General features: G+C 58.0%; 1 protein-coding gene across 6 annotated transcripts in view; it reads right to left on the bottom strand.

The window, feature by feature from the left end:
- Positions 1 to 2,365: 2,365 nt before the first annotated feature.
- ARAP1 (ArfGAP with RhoGAP domain, ankyrin repeat and PH domain 1) overlaps positions 2,366 to 16,094 on the bottom strand; it is a 32,956-nt gene continuing 19,227 nt past the window's right edge. For 2 of the 6 annotated variants that reach the window (XM_062515363.1, XM_062515368.1), the window contains 23 exons: positions 15,698 to 15,880; positions 14,570 to 14,744; positions 13,043 to 13,177; positions 12,678 to 12,813; positions 12,078 to 12,180; positions 11,795 to 11,990; positions 11,395 to 11,440; positions 11,023 to 11,186; positions 10,506 to 10,718; positions 9,519 to 9,624; positions 9,150 to 9,297; positions 8,863 to 8,946; positions 8,636 to 8,704; positions 8,347 to 8,464; positions 7,391 to 7,504; positions 6,893 to 7,035; positions 6,388 to 6,420; positions 5,454 to 5,536; positions 4,944 to 4,994; positions 4,498 to 4,561; positions 4,147 to 4,302; positions 3,186 to 3,223; positions 2,366 to 3,005 (listed from right to left, as the gene is read on the bottom strand). In XM_062515363.1, coding sequence (XP_062371347.1) covers positions 3,206 to 3,223; positions 4,147 to 4,302; positions 4,498 to 4,561; positions 4,944 to 4,994; positions 5,454 to 5,536; positions 6,388 to 6,420; positions 6,893 to 7,035; positions 7,391 to 7,504; positions 8,347 to 8,464; positions 8,636 to 8,704; positions 8,863 to 8,946; positions 9,150 to 9,297; positions 9,519 to 9,624; positions 10,506 to 10,718; positions 11,023 to 11,186; positions 11,395 to 11,440; positions 11,795 to 11,990; positions 12,078 to 12,180; positions 12,678 to 12,813; positions 13,043 to 13,177; positions 14,570 to 14,744; positions 15,698 to 15,880 — 2,538 coding nt within the window. In that variant the 3' untranslated portion in view covers positions 2,366 to 3,005; positions 3,186 to 3,205. Of the gene's footprint in view, positions 3,006 to 3,185; positions 3,224 to 4,146; positions 4,303 to 4,497; positions 4,562 to 4,943; positions 4,995 to 5,186; positions 5,537 to 6,387; positions 6,421 to 6,892; positions 7,036 to 7,390; positions 7,505 to 8,346; positions 8,465 to 8,635; positions 8,705 to 8,862; positions 8,947 to 9,149; positions 9,298 to 9,518; positions 9,625 to 10,505; positions 10,719 to 11,022; positions 11,187 to 11,394; positions 11,441 to 11,794; positions 11,991 to 12,077; positions 12,181 to 12,677; positions 12,814 to 13,042; positions 13,178 to 14,569; positions 14,745 to 15,697; positions 15,881 to 16,094 lie in introns of those variants that run through there. The other 4 variants (XM_062515365.1, XM_062515364.1, XM_062515366.1 and 1 more) reach the window with 4 other exon arrangements.

A 16,094-nucleotide genomic window follows, 5' to 3' on the forward strand; every position in this document is an offset into this window, starting at 1 on the left:
AGGAATGGCAGCACTCAGGGCAGGCAGGACCTCAGTCATAGCAGCATTCAGGAATGGCAGCATTGTCCTTGATGGCACTTTGACCATGACTCAAGCCTGGCATTCAACTAATCAGTGTCTGGCACACAAGGTCACTGATCCTCCCACCAGCACCAGACCATGAGCAAGGACAGGGACAGGAGCCAAGGGCTCCAGCACTCCAGGAAGAGGCTGTGGGTCCCAGCTGAGTCCCAGCCTGTGGCTGTGGAGAAGCCAGAAGACTCCCTCACATGCACAACCCCCAGCCATGTCAGTTTATTAAGCTGTTTGTAAATGTCTCTGCAATTAATCACTTGCTGATGCGGGGTGTCACATGGCGCTCGCCTCCACAGCACTATGAATAGTGAGAGCTGGAGAGGGGCCCGAGCCATCCCGCTCTGGAGTGACAGGCTCCTGGATGGATCCATCTCTCCACAGGGTAATGCTGTACCAGCTCAGTGCAGCAGTGGTGCTGCAGAGTGTCCTGGTCCCTCCTGTCTTCACTGGGCTCAAGGACAGGGACACTGGGCTCAAGATAGGGAGTCCCCAGTACCATGACTGCATTCTGGCTACCCTCAGATGGGCTGTCAGGAGCTCACCGTCCATCTCTTCCCCCAGAAAACAGCATGAAGGTGAAGGGAACCCCAAACCTCATGCTTACAGGATCCAGGGGCTCCCAAGCACCACCATTGCATCCGTCCTGCCCATTCCCAGATTCTCTCAGGTAGGCCACCAGCAGTTCTCTTCCCTAAAGAACATGGTTAGAGCTGAAGGGAACCCCAAATCTCATGTTCATGGGCTTCAGAAGGGTCCCCAGCATCTCCCTGCTGCACCCACAATCTGCCCCTGGTCTGTTGAGGGGTGCAAGGAGGATATCCCAGCCCTGCCTGGAAGCTTGGCTGGTTGGGAGCCGCAGAGTTTGTTCAGCTCCTGGAGCAGGGCAGGGTGAAGGGGTTGGATGTCCTAATGGTGAAAGAGTGGGAAGGAGGTTAAGAGGGACATGGCCACAGAGACAGGTAGGCTGCTGAAGGAGGGGGTGGATTGAGGGAAGGGTGGTGGGGCAGGGGAGAGACAGAGATGGGGAAGTAAGTAGGGAGAAAGGGATGGAGGGATTGGTGGATGGATGGATGGATGGATGGATGGATGGATGGATGGATGGATGGATGGATGTCTAACAAAGCTGAGCACTAACATTATTTCTTGGCACACCCCTAGGGTTTGATGCCAGGCATCTGTTCCCAGCACAGAGTCCTGGGCACTAGAAGCCCCATGGGGCAGCCCGGCACAGCAGAAGGGGAGACAAGCCATGAAAGCAGGGGTGGTGAATGCTCTCGCCCTCTTCCCAACACCTGGGTCCTCACCCTGCAACAACACTGAGGCGCCTGATCCACACACTGGTAGGAGCTGAGGTTTGCGGAGTGCCTCCCCTCCGTCTCCCTCTTGGTGGCTCCTCCACTCCTTCCAGCACTGCAGGTGACACTGCCAGCACCGTTGCCACCATCCTGCACCCTGGCAGCGCCTGCAGGTGATTGTCAGCCCTCCTGCTCCCACGCATGACTCACCGACAGCCCCTGTGGCGGCTCAGCACAAGGAGGGGGCGGTGGGACACCCCCACCCAGGGCTGCCACACACAGCTCAGCAGCGAGTAATGCTCCCAGCCCTGCAGTTACACCCAGCATCCCTCCATCCCTGGGGAACAGCGTCCCTGCCTCCCATCACCCCTCCAGCCCCACATCTGTGGGGATTAGTATCCCCACATTCCTGGAAATCAGGGAAAGCTGAGTCCCAGCTACCTTCTGCCACTCAGACAAGGATGCTCCCCACCACGATGACTGTGAGATGAAGCTGAAAGGGTTTCCATGGCAAGTTCCAAGGTCACAAGCACTGTCAGGCAGCAGTAGCACACAGCATCAGCCACGGGCTGTAGGGAGGAGTTCCCATGGCTGCCATGATCCAAAGACACCACTTCCAAACACTGGCTTTGAAATGCCCACTGTGCCTCACGCTGCAGGGGCCCAGGCCCTGAAACACACCTGCACACGTGTTTCTTGGCAGCTCCCACTCAGTGATGGAGACCTACAGTGGCAGTCCAGCACAGACACCAACTCTGGCACAGCATCCGGACTGCACTGGCAAGGCTCAGCAATCCTGGCCGAGGATTGTTGGACTGGGTTGCCACTGCTCTGTCCCCGAAATGGCAGCTTGCTGCCTCCTCCATGGCACCCATCCTCTGGCAACCACCCAGGTTGCATCCAGGACCTTCCCTCTGCATTTCCAGGTTGCCAGCTCTTGGTGCTCCCTGCCCTGTGTGGCTGGCAGAGACCGGAACACTCCCACTTCATTTTTTAAGACCTTTATTATCATCAGGAAGCAGCAGTGGGACGCAGGAGCTGCTCCTGCCCTCTCCATCCTGACAGACAGAGGACAGAGACCAGGGGCACCCCCTTCCCAATGTTGGGTGAATACTGAGGCTCTTGTCACCCTGCCCTACCTGGCATAAGAGGGGACCCTTCCCCAGGAATGATGGGAGTATGATGATGCCGGTGTCTGGGGCCAGGCATGCATCCCATGGAAAGGGCTAGTCCTGCATCCCACACGAAGGGCAGCTCCCACCTGCCTTATCATTTTAGAGGAGAAAGACTTAAAAATAGGGGATGGAAGAGGAAACATAAAAGCCCTTGACAGCAGCTCCCAACCAAGCTCTGCTTCTCCTCCTGGAACTGGGAAAAGAAGCGGTGGCCAAAGGCGGCCGGGGCACAGAGTCTGGGGCTGACATCCTGTGGGTTGTCTGGCAATGGCTCCCAAGCCCAGCTCTGCTGGGGCCGGGGGTGTGGCCTCACTGCCATCTCCCCTCTTGGCTGCCTGTGGTGCCCACAGTGGAAGGTGAGAGGGCCCAGTGGAGGCTCTGGAGGCAACAGGACCCCTGGGAGGTGCCAGGGTGTGGGGTTTGTGCAGGACCCCGAGGGCTGCCCCACTTGGAGACGAACCTGTGCACAAGTGGAGAGCAAAGTGTCAGTGAAGGGGACAGAGCAGGCACGACCAAACACTTTCCACCTTTGGGGACATGTGCCATGTCCCCAGGCCAGGAATGCAATAGGACAGACAGAGCCATTGGCTCCCACTGTCACCAGATCAGGACAGGAGATGTAGGCAGTGGGGAAACTCACTGGCATGTCAGTTTTCCAGCTCAGACGTTCCGCAGAAGCTAGGGACAAAGGACAGAGAGATCACCTTTCATCCTCAGCCTCCTCCTCCTCCATGTCTGGGCATCACTGGCAGCATAGCACCCAGGGGGACACAGGGAAAACCCCCAGCAAGAGAAACCATGGTCGCCCCAGGGTCACTGTAGTCCCAGCACCCTTTCCCATGCTGGCCCCATGGGAGGGGACACTCACCCACTGACCCCTGGGAGCCCTGGTGTGCTTGTACCCTGTACCAGACCACACCACCACAAGCACACTGTGAAGCACAGCCCACAGCAAAGCCCCTGGAGGCTTCCCCACTGCCCTCCATTATAAACCTGAGCCTGTGCAGGGATTTCAGGGCAGCTGCTCTCTGCCCTTGGAGCATCCCCGAGCACCCACTGGGTGATGCCCAACTGATGCTAGTGGAAATTCCCCTGGCACAGCCCTGGTTTATAACAGCAACGAGGGCCCAAGTGATTGGCTTGGAGGTGATGGGATCATCTCTGTCCCACCACCAGCCCCGTGGCTGGGCAAGAGTCCAGCACCAGCACCCGCATGGCTGAGGGACACTCCATGGGTGACAGCCCCAGGCAGGACAGCTGTTACAGACAGACAAGACAGCAGGATGGGGAGCTGATCTGTGACCAGGACAGAAAACTCACCCCTGTTAGAGGAAAAATCAGGAGCATGGCAGCATCCCCTCTTTTTGCATCACATGGTCTGGGACCTCCCTGGACCCAGGAGACCCCACCAGCCCCCAAAGGATCAGCTATTCCCCCCAGATCCATCACTGGAGATGATGCAGTACATAACTAATGGGAGCAGGAATGGGAGCCAGGATATCCCCCACCCATGTTTGGAGACCAGGACCGCCCCCCATCATGTGATGCAGGAGGGATGCAGCCCTGCATGGAGGGTCACCCAGTGTCCCTGGATCACTCACAGTTAGGGGGTCAGTAGCAAAAGCAGCCACACTGTTCCTCATCTCGCTCTCATTGCCCCGCAGCGGGATGAGGGAGATGTTACCCAACCTGGCATCCTGCTGCGGCCGTGCCACCCGCATCTTGGGACGCTCCGAGGGCCACAGGGCACCCCCATTCTGCAGACAGAGGGGACAGTGATGGAGACCAGTGACTCATCCACCCTAGGACCTCTCTTTTGCCCTGGGGTGCTGGTGTTTAAAAGGATGCTTGGATATCCCCAAAGGGTCTCTGCCGGCCAAGCATCCCTCTGGGACTGTCCCCCATGGCATGCCCCACTTTTACAGGGTGGGATCACCCAGCCCACTCTCTACCTGCACCTGGAGGAAGGTGGCAAACCACTCTCGCAGATCGGCCTGGGTGTCACAGCACAGGTACCTGTGGAAACGGTGTCAGCAGCCAGAGGTGGTGGAGGCAAGTAAGGTATCCCCTCTGCCCCTCCAGGTACACCTGCCTGCTCCAGAGACCTCAGCTACTGCTCTGCATGAGACCCCAGGGGACTGAAGGGGTCAGCTGCAGGCCCCAGGGGGAACCTGTATGGGGCCATGAGTGCTCAGACAGACATTCTCCACACATATAATGTCCCTGCCAATGTCAGGAGGGTGCAACTGGATGATCTTCAAGGTCACTTCCCATCCAAATAATTTCATGATTTCTATGATTTCCCCATCTCCCCCTGCCATGGCAAAGGCTCCAGAGAGCTGCCACATGTCCATCTATCCCAGGGATAAGCTCAGTATCCCGTGTCACCTTCCCTCACCATTGCTGTTTCTCATGCTTCTCGTTTTCATAGAATACTGTAAAGCCCCAGCTGGAAGAGAGGAGCGAAAACATGAATCCACAAAAACAGTCCATACTGCCATCCTGTGCAGGTCAAGTATTCCAGCAAACCCCTCTCATCCCTGCCAACCCCCATCCCTGCAAACCCCCCATTGTCCCTGAAACTGCCCCCTCCAGCCCTACAAACCCTCCCCCAGTTCTGCAAATCCCCCCAGCCCCACAAACGCCTCAGGAACAGGGCTCTGGACAAAGACAGGGCAGGGACAGCGCCGAATACAGGGCTGGGGACAGGGCTGGGGACAGCCCAGTCCCTGCTTGTTGGACCAGGCTGCAGCAGCGTCCTACAGGGCTGCTCTGACACCTGGTGGCAGGAGGCCTGGCCAGCAGGGGACGAGTCCAGCAGCCAAAACTGTCCCTGTCTTTGTCCCTGTCCCCATCTCCACTCCTATCCTCATCCTTTGGCCCCACAAGCCACCCCTTTGCTGCTCACCACGTCGGGGGTCGAAGCTTCTTTTTAACACCCAGGTAGACCTTCAGGTTTCGGACAGGCCACTCCTTCTCCGGCTTGTGACTCTGGGGGAACAGGGAACCGGCACTGGGTTGATGGCTGCCAGACCTGTCCCCACCCACCCCAGTCCCCACCGTCGCTGGAATAGGGTCCGCCCCCCAGCAGGGAGGAAAAGCTGTAGTGATGTGGTGACAAAGAAGAGGGTGAAGCCCAGCATGGAGCAGAGCTTATGTCTGTCACCAACAGCAAGGGCCACAGGTAGCAGGAAAGGGACACAAGTGGTCTGTCCCCACCCTAGACAGTGCCAGTTGCCTTCAGAGCTGGGACCAGCACTGGGACGTTGTGACAGGTTCTTGAGAGCCTGGCACTAGACATTCCCCATGGGATCCCACCTCATACCCCTCCTGAGTATCATGGCCACAGCCATGGAAGTGGTGGACCTGGACCCACTCTGCCCAGAGCACATTCCTAAACGTCCCACTGCCATCAGGACAGCATGACGACCCTTCCACTGCTGGCTGTGCCTTGCCATGACTCAGAAGCAGGTGCCATAGTGGGGAACCTGGGCACCCTCCATCCGTGTTCACATGCAAGCTGTGTTGACTTACAAGAGCCCGATCCAATGCCCGCGGGATGGGGAAGCAGCTCAGCCCATCCCCATCCTCTCTGGTCCCTTCCCCAGACGCAGCTCTGGCTGCCTGGAGTGAAGGACAGCAGGAGCCTCAAGCCAGAAGGGCCAGATGGGGAGAGATGGTAGCACAGGGGACAGTCCAGCGATTGGCACATGTGTGCTGCGGGATTGGATTTGGGACTGACCCTGGATTGGATCTGAGGTCAACCCTGGGCAGACTTGTAAGGGCAGAGGGCATGGGAGCCCCTGCACTCCAGCTAAGCCCCCATTCCCCTCCCTACTCACGCTCTCCAAGGGGGGGCTCCGCTGCCTCAGGCTCTGTTCAACAGAGGACAGGGGTTAAAGCAGAGCAGGGGGACCCCTCCCTGCAGCCCCCCTGTGCCCACAGGCAGGGCACAGGGATGCAGTGGTAATATGCTAAGGTGCAGTGTCAGATCAGGGCAGCCAGGAAATGGGGGGCAGGGAGCGGCTGTCCCTGCACAGCCAGCATGCCAGCATGTCCCCTGTCAGCCCTGGCACTGACCAGGATCTCTGGGATCTGCTCCAGGTCTGGGTGACAGCACTTCTGGGGCCAGCTCTGGCACTGCCCACACTGCCCATGGCTGTCTGTGCCATGGCAACCCCATTGCTGCCTGCACTCCCTGAGCCGTGCCAGCCCACATGGGTCCCCTGTCCTCAGGGAATCTCTACAAAGTCACAGGGTGGCAGGGCAAGGCAGGGCAGGGTGGGGAAGGGCCAGGGAAGGGAAAGGGAAAGGAAAGGAGAAGAGGAAGGGGAAGGCAGGGCTCACCCGCACTTCTTTGTAGAGGCGCAGCCAGGAGTGGTTGAGGATGAAGTAGCGATCGTGGAAGCCAGTGCTCAGCCCAAGCCCCAGCAGGTTCCTCTCCTCCCGGAATTTCATCATGCCATGCTTGCAGTCACCCACTCTGCTGGCTGCAGGCACATGCCTGAGTGGCTCCAGCCCCCTAGGGATGTCAGGCTCCCCCAAGGAGGGCACAGCCAGACCCTCACCCCCCATAAATGCAGCTCTCCAGCTGCTGCAGAGCCCTTCCACTGCCCCCCAATTCCTAGGCCAGGCAGGACCAGCTTCCCTACTTCTCTGGACACAGCATTTGGCCATGACACCGTATCAGGGGGTTCCAAGTCACATGCTAACTGAGCTGATACCTACTTGCATGGATCCCGTACCATTCTCTTTTAAAATCCCAACCCCTTCTCCATCCCCTCCACTCTGCATCCCCATCCCCTCCCTTCTCTCCCTGCCCAGATCACGGCCCCTGCTTCTCACCAAGGTAGATAAGCATATTCTCCATGGACATCTGCTTCTTCACCACCAGGTAACTCTCTGTCCCCAGACAGTGCAGGATGGGCAGAACTTTCTCCGAGTAATGCAAGGGCCGCTCTGTCAATCAGAGGACAGGCAGGTCTCAGCAAGTGTACCCAGGGCCAGCTCCCATCCAGAGTGTCACACCTGTGTCCTGATGGCCTGGCATGGTCTTGCCACTAAAACATGTTCCCAAGTGCCACATCTACAGGTCTTGTCAATTACTCCAGGGATAGTGATTCCACCACTGCCCCGGGCAGCCTGTCCCAGGGCTGGACAACTTTTTACTTGAAGGAATATTCTCAAATATCCAGCCTAGACCTCCCCTGGCATAACGTGAGGCCATTTCCTCTTGTCCTGTCACTTGTTACCTAGAAAAGACTGACCCCCCCCACCCACTGGCAGCAAGAGCTCAAGGGACCAGCAGGCAGGACCAGGGTCTCATCCCTTGATCTCTCCCTTGCTGCTGCCTATAGCCACCATAGGGCTGCTCACTTTGGTGGCTGCAGAACCTGGACACCTCCCCCACATCAAGATTCAAAGGCACTTGAACTCCTAAGGATACAGACAGAAGTGCTGGCCCAAACTTCAGCCCACCTGCAGTACTCAGCCATGTGCAAGCTGGATGAGACAAGCAACTGTCCTCCCCTGAGCACCTGGAGCCCATCCCAGATTGCTCCATGGTGCAATCACAAGGAGAGATTTTTCATACCTATCCCTATATCCATTCTCATCTCTACCTGCATCTCTATCCCCATACCCATCCTTACTCCATCTGCATCACCATGTCCATCATCTTTTCCGTCCTCTTCCCTACTTCATTCTCATCTGCATCCCCATCTCCATCTCTAACATCATCCCACTTTCATCTCCATCTCTTTCCCCCTCATCACCACCTTCAGTCATGCCCCTACACCAACCTGCCTCTTCCCTCTCATTCACTTCGAAGCAGCTCCAGTAGTCCTTCTCCTTCACGACAATTTTCCGCCGGTCCAGGATCTCAAAGGTGAGTTCCTCAGCTGTCATTGTGGCTGGGATCTGAGAGAGAGGGCACAAGTCTCCATCAGTCAGCGCCCAGGGCCCTTCCATCCTCACACCACAGAGGTGCCAGCTCAGTGTGAGTCCCCATACCACCACAGAGGCTTGGACATACAACGAGGGGACCCCTGTCCCCTCTTTACCCTCTGCACCTTCTGCCCAACCACTCACCTTGACATGCTGCTCTGTCTCTGTCTTCTTCTCCTCCAGGTAGACAGTGCAGATAAAGTCCCCAGCTTGCTGGAGGGCAACAGTAAAGTGTTTCAACCTGCAGCTTCCCATGTGTGGGTGAAAACCCCCCCACCAATGTGGACATCCCTTGCCCAGGGCATGTCCAGGAGATGCTACAGTAGACATTGGAGGCCCCAGGAGAAGACGTTCCCATATCCGGGACCCACCTGTGTTCCACTGGATGATGCCTCCCGCATCTTCATGATGGCTGTGATTTCATCCTGCTGCTTCTTCATCTCTTGGTCATTGACCTGCCAGAGAAGAGAAGCCATCAGGGCTGACCAGACCATCCTGACTCCAGGCTTTGGGTTTCCAAGGTCTGAAAAGACATGGTCCTCTCCCTCCTTGTCTCTAAAGCAAGATGTCTACAGACAAAGCAGACCTGACTTCCTCCTCCTTCCACCTCTCCATTCCTTGTGAATGTCCACACACTGGGACCCAGGGTTGAACCTACGTTAAAGATCTCCACATAGTGACTGATGAGGTCTTCCACCACACGTCCTGCCTTGTAGTCCTTCCCATCCGTCTGGAAGAGTGTGGGCCCAAAGACAATGGCCAGGTTGTGTGTGTTCATCTGGTTCTCCCCAGAGAAGCACTGGACCCTGTGGGGAACTCTGTCAAGATTCCTGCCCCAGAGCCCCCCCAACCCCTCCCTTCAACCCCCATGCAGGACACGATGCTCGGCATCAGGCACAGCTTGACCCCAACCTCCTCTCCTTTCCTTGCTGGGCACATGAGCCAAAGGATGATGGCTCTCCCACACCCCAGAGCCAGCAAGGACCCCACAGTGGAGAGGCTGATGCCCAATGGGTCAATGCCATACCGGAAGAGGTGATTGATGAGTGCCTTCAGTGTGGCCCGGTTCACTGGAGGGAGGGCAGCCAGGAGCTGCCGGTACTTGCCAACCTTAGCCTCCTCATCCTCCAGCGCTGCCAGAGGGAGAGAATGAACATGGAGGAGTACAAAACAGAGCTTTAGGCTCAGGGCCACACCATCCCCTCTACAGACTCCATTTCCCCTCTCCTGTCCCAGTATGGGGATAGAGCATCCCAAATCCATGAGGCCAGAGAACATCCTGGGTCTGCAGAGCCAGAGCATGCCAGAGCTGAAGCATCCCAGAATCATGAGACCAGAGTGTCCCAGCTCCATGGGGTTGGAGCACCCTAGCTAAATGGGGCCAGAACTTGCCAGTTCCAAGGTGCCAGAGCATCCTAGGGCTGGAGAATCCCAGGACCATGTGGTTACAGCACACCTGCTTTATGGGGCTGAATCATCCCATACCTGTGAGGCCACAGCAGCCCAGCTCCATGGGGCCACAGCATCAGAGCTCTGCAGGACTAGATCACCCCAGATTCATGGGAAGAGAGTATCTCAGCATAATGGGACTGCAGCATCCCAGGATCATGGGGCCAGAGCATCCCAGCTCCACAGAGCTGGAGCATCACAAGGCTGGAGCATCCCAGCTCTCTGAAGAGAGAACATTCCAGCTCCATGGGGCTGTAGCTTGTGTCTGTTTTTCTGCTGGGTGTATCTAGCCCTAGTGTCCCAGGGGGGACAGGAATGCCCAGGAAGGGAGATGTGGCTGCCTTCCCTGGCTCAGCCCCACTCCTGTCAGAGCATGAGCCTGTACAGGGACAGCAGCATGAACACACTCCACTCCTCACCCACCACCTGAGATCCCAGCACAGGGGAACATGTGGAGCCTAAACATGTTTCTCCAACCCATGAAAAGGACAAAAAAATAGACTGCACAGAACTGGGCAGCCCACATCCCTCCTCCTGCCATCCCTAAGCAGCCCCCAGGGCTCACCTGTTGCCCACAGCCAGTCGGGGGCCCACCGCCGAGTGAAGAGCCCATCCCCGAGGTCACGGAAGAAGCGTTTGAGGGTGTTGGCCACATCATCCACCTGGTGCTCGCCCTCTTTCAGGCAGACACGGCGCGCATCCCGCTGCAGCACCTCCAGGAGGCTGGTGGTCTTGGAGTTCTGCCCGCTCTTGCGGTAGATTCCCTCAGACGTCAGCCCTGTGATGGAGTCAGTAGGAATGAGACCCTCTCTGCAGGAGACAGACCCCCACTCCTGCCCCACCAGCTCCCCATCAAACACTGCCAGACACCATAGAGTATCCCATCCCACAGGTGTTCTGGTGACTGGAGCCAAAGCCCCGCTAGAGATGGATCCCTCCCACAGAGCTGGAGCAGATGTTCAGGGAGGGAGGGAAACACGCATCATAAGCATGAAGGGCTCTCAGCCTGCCACTCCACACCAGTTGGATGACCTGAATGCCACACTCCAGTCCCTGCCAGCACCCCAGGACTTGACCCGTACCACACTGGGTGATGTAGTCAATGCAGCGGTCCACCAGCAGTGGGACATCCGACTCCGTCAGCTGCTGCTCTGACAAGGCGTCTCCCGAGCTGCCTGCAGCCTTCTGGATGGCGTGGACCCAGCCCAGGAAATCTAGCTTCCGCTCCCCTTGGATGTACAGTGTCCTGCCAGCATGCCTGGGCTCAGTAGGGGGCTAGGTGTTCCCCCACACCCCACTGCATGTCTGCAACCCCCAGGAAAGCTGGCCCTGGGGGCCTGCAGGTGATCCCAACTCAGTTTTAGGGGTCTAGAGTCATGGCAGGGAGGGTAAAGACACTCCAGAACAAGAAGGGGGTATTGGTTGGGGGGCCCCCCTCTCCCCCACCCTCTTACCTCCGCCTCTCCACCAGCACCAGAACCTCATGGTCCCCCTGGATGGCTGGAAAGAAAGGCAGGGAGTCCAGCACCTATGAGAACATGGGGTGCCACAGCTCCCCTAGACCCACACGCAGTGGGAGGCTCTGCCAACAGGTCCAGCTCCAGCCCAAATGGGACAAGTAGAGAGGGAGAAGAGGATGGAGAGGGGAAAGAGCATGAAGAGGAAAAAGAGCAGCTACATTCCCTCTCATTCAAGGGACACTGAGCTCCACAGGAGTGATACCCACCAGACTCCCACCAAAAGCTAGGTGCACCCTAGGGGAGGATTTGGGGGACACACCCTCCCTCCCTCCCTCCCTCCCTCCCTCCCTCCCTCCCAGCTAGGGGGTCCTGTCAGCAGGGCAGGGGTACTCACAGAGCTCCTGCAGCTTGCGCAGCTGGAGAGGCTCCTGCCGATGGCCATCCCCAGAGCAGACATGGAGTGTGGAGCCGACCAGGGCAAACCAGCCCTCCTGGGCACGTTCCAGGGTGAGACCCCCTTTGTAATGTAGTCGGCCAAGCCGCTCAAAGTCTAGTGCCACCAGCTCCTCAGCACAGGGGTGGACGAAGGACTGAGCCAGGTAGGAGAGGAATTCATCAGCACCATTGCGTTCAGTTGTCACCAGCACCCAGGGCCACCCCAGGCCCCTGCACCCCACCTTGGCAATAGACTTGAGCCATTCTCGAGCAGAGTCAGGGCTCTCCAGCCCGAAGAGGTAGAGTCGATCTGCCTCTGTGTACACCTCAAACGTGCTCTCGATCCTTCAGGAGGGAGGAAAAGAGGAGTCTGGGTGCCCACAGGGGTGGGATAGAGCTGGGTGGGTGATAGGGGTGTTCCAGGGGTGGGAGCATCCTGCTGCACGGCTGCTGATGGCTCTGACAATGATCTAATGTGGGACGCCCCCACCATGGCCCCGTGCACTCCAGGATCCCTGTGCTGCCAGATGCATTCAACAGGGGACATAGGGACTGCACAGGGGCCACAAAATGGTTACAAAGGAGTTGGACCAGGGTTCCAGAGGGATTACAAAGCAGCTGCAAAGAGGTCGCAAAGGTATTACAAAAGCATTGGAAAGATGCTCCAAAGGGGCTGCAAATTATTTACACAGAATTCTTGCAAAGCCATAGGCTCAGGGTCCATTGGTGGGGTTGGGGACTACAGTCCCCTTGTGCCAGCCCTCATAGGGGCCACTGCAGCTGTGCCAGGCCCTGCAGGAATGGAGGGGCTGTTGGGGTGCTCCAGGGGAGTGCAGTCTTACCCATGGACATGGAGTGGGTTGTTCACCAGGCAGACAATCTCCTCCACCCTGATCTCGCCATTGGGCACAGTGTTACGGTCGTTCTCATAGTAGCTGAGCACACCATCCTGCAGCGTGCACCATCGCCGGCTGAACTCTGCACAGCACAGGAGAGCGCTGAGCAGCCTCCCTGAGCTCTGGTCCACTCCACAGCACCCACCAAACCAGCCTAAGCACTCCAGCAGCACCCACAGGTTGTCCATCTGATGTAACCACCCATCAAACCAGGCTACCAGATGATGCTCACTTCCCCACCACCTTTTCAATGCCTGAGAGAATAGGGCTGTGAATCTCCCAGGCCCCTTTTCCCTGTCTCACACATGTACCTTCTGGGCCCTTCCGCTCACTGATGGGCTTGACCATGGAGGGGGTCTTGTAGAGGAAGCCATTGTGGGTAATGGAGGGCTGGTGAACAGAGTAGTGCTTCTCCTCACTGCACACCATCTCCAGGCGTGGCGGCTCTGCAAGCAGGGAGATCAGTCTGTCATGGGTAGCTGCCCTCCTCCCCCAGCCCCACAAGGCAGCTGGGTTTCCCCCATCTCAGCACAGGGAGCATCTCACAGGCTGCACCCCAAGCTCCCACCACAGCAGAGCTGGGTTGCAAGGAACAGTGCTGGTATCCAAATCCAGAGCTGCCTAGGAGACATCCCACATCCTGAGTCCTTCCCAAAGCCCCTCCCTAAGCACTGAGCTGGGACTGGGTGGGAACAATGAGGGGAGGTGGGGTCCAGGCTCCCCCACCACTGAGGTCCCTCCCAGGCTGTCCCAGGACCCTGCTGCTCTGCAGGCGGTGTAGGGCAAAGTATCACAGTCCTGCAGCTGAAATAACAGTCCAGGGCTCAGTCACTGCCTCATCATCTGATCACAGTCATGTCCCCTGCCTCAATTTCCCTAACTTGCCAGCAAGATGCAACCCCCACTTCCTCCAGGATGAAGCAAAGATAGGATGCAGATATACCCCCTAAATCACACCCAGGTCAGTGTAGGGTGCCTGAAGCTCTAGAGATGGTACATCCAGGATGAGGTAGATCCCTGCTCTCCCAATCCAGTCCTGATTCACACAGTGCTGGGCTCATCCACTCCAGCAATCCCAGACTGGAGATTGCTGGCCCTAGCAGTATGAGCCCAGGTTTTGGATTTCTCTGGCTCCCGGGGGTGGCCTGGGAGGGCCTTGCAGCTCTCCCAGACACCTTTAGTGCTGACACATCAGGAAGAGCTGGTCCAGCCCCAGACCTGGGCAAATTCCAACTTCCTGACCGCCGAGGTGAAGAGGGAGGTAACAGCTCTGGCAGGTGCTGGCCAGCCCCCCACACCTCTGTTCCACCTGCCCAAGTGTTCCTGCCCAAGGCCTGTATTAGGGTGCAGATCCCATGGGAGCCATCAGCCCTCATGGAGTCAAGTTCAGGGGCAGGGGTGCACAACCAGCAGAATAGGACTGGCCATTAAGGGGGTCAGCCCTCCTGCCCCAGGGACATACTGGAGGTGGGGACTGCCCATCTGACAGGAATGTCACTCAAAGCTGCCTGGAATGCCCACAGCATGCCAGGATGGTGTGGGAATACTCTCTCCTATCCCTTCCGGTGCATGCAACACCAGCCTGCATCCCCAGCTGGGATTGAGCCCCCAGGGGTGCAGGGGTTCCCCAAAGCCTCCCTTTCCTCCCATGAGGTACACAGACCCTTCACAGTGCCAGCAGACGGAGAGCCTCCTACCAGGAAGCTGCTGGGCAGGACGCAGAGCCGGGACCAGCTCAAAACATAGCTGTGTCCCCCAGAATACCCCAGCAGCAACTCCGGGAATGTTGTCAGTGGGTGTGAGCCCATGGTGGAGCTCCAAAGGGGGTCAGACCTTACCTGAGGTTTTGTTGTGGAGCAGGAACTCCATCTGCAGCCGCTGCCCACTTCTCTCAGCCAGAGCCAGGGGCGTTGGGCACTGGGGGTCCCCGGTGTCACAGGTCACCGATGCCCCACAGAAGAGCAGAGCCTGCGTCTCTGCCAGGTCACTGGTGGTGACGGCCACACACAGAGCCTGCAGCAGAGCCAGGAGGCCAGCAGTGAAGCTGATGGCTCCCACCGAGGACGAGGAGGAGACCCCCAGCAAATGGAGCCGGGTGAGTGCAGTAAGCTGCCAGACTCCCGGCCGCCTCCCGGCTGCTGGTCAGAACAAAGGAGGCTCAAACTGGGAGAAAAAGTTTGGAGCCGGCAGCGAATCCCTCCCTTAAGGAGCCAGAGTGAAGTCATACGGCAGCAGGGCGGGCCGGCAGAGCCAGAGTAGGAAAACAAACAAGCCCACATGCGAATTCCCTTGGCTGCCTGGGCCCCCCGTGTACCCCCACCGCTTGTGCAAACACTGGAAAAGCCATGGCAGGGGCAAAGCCTGCATGGCAGAGCAGGAGGTGAAAATCAGCAGCCAGATGGCATTCCTTGTGTGACATTCCCTGTATGACTCTACTCGGGCACCCTGCCAGCAGCCAGCACAAGGAATGGGTGCCTTGGCTGGTGATTAGGAATGCTGGCCAGGTACTCCTGGAGGGGGATGTCAAGCTGTCTCAACAGGTGTGTGCCCTCAGCACTCACTCTCCTTAGCCCCATCCAGCCCAGAGCTTGACTCCAAAACAATTTCCAAGACAGAGAGAGGAAAACTCTGAGGCTGCCTGACTGTGGTAGGGAGATCCCATCTTGGACAAGGCTCTCCAGCCTGGGCACGAAGCTGATTATGCCCCATGGGAGAGAGGTTACCCTGTCCCCACAGCTGGCTCATCCCTCCTGGAGACCCCAGGCTTTGGCTTGGGGTGCACAGTGAGGACATAGGGTGTGCAATGGGGGCTAGGGGGATACAGGCAGGGAGAGATGGGCCGTCTGCTTGGACACAGACTTCACTCCCAAAAGAGCCTCAGGACCCCAGCTCAGCACCACTTTGGACCCAGGCAGAACCCCCAGGCGGAACCCCCAGGCGGGTGCCCATCCCTGGGGGCCACTGACCCTGTCAAGCTCCTCCTGGTTGCCGAAGAGAGGGTGGTAGTGGCGGTACTTGCCCTCCCGGTATTTGGCGATGAGGAAGCGTCTCCTCTCCTGGCTGCTGCTGGTGGGGCTGATGGCCTCACTGGGAGGCACATTTGCAGCCCAAAACTGGTTGGCCATCACATTGCCAAACTGCTGGAAGAGCTGTGGGGACAAGGACAAGGAGATGCCAATGTGACAATACTACTGGGGCGTGTGTGGCAGGCTTTGCTGGGGTCAGGGTGCTGCCCCAGAGGAACAGTGGGGTGCAGGAAGAGCATGGATGGTGTAGGGGAATGGGGAGTGTGGGTGGGCAGGGTGCAGGTGCACCGACCTACTGCAGGCACACAGCATCTGACAGCCCCCATAGCCGCCAATT

Source organism: Cinclus cinclus, chromosome 2, assembly GCF_963662255.1.
Source record: "Cinclus cinclus chromosome 2, bCinCin1.1, whole genome shotgun sequence".
Classification (NCBI taxonomy): Eukaryota; Metazoa; Chordata; class Aves; order Passeriformes; family Cinclidae; genus Cinclus; species Cinclus cinclus.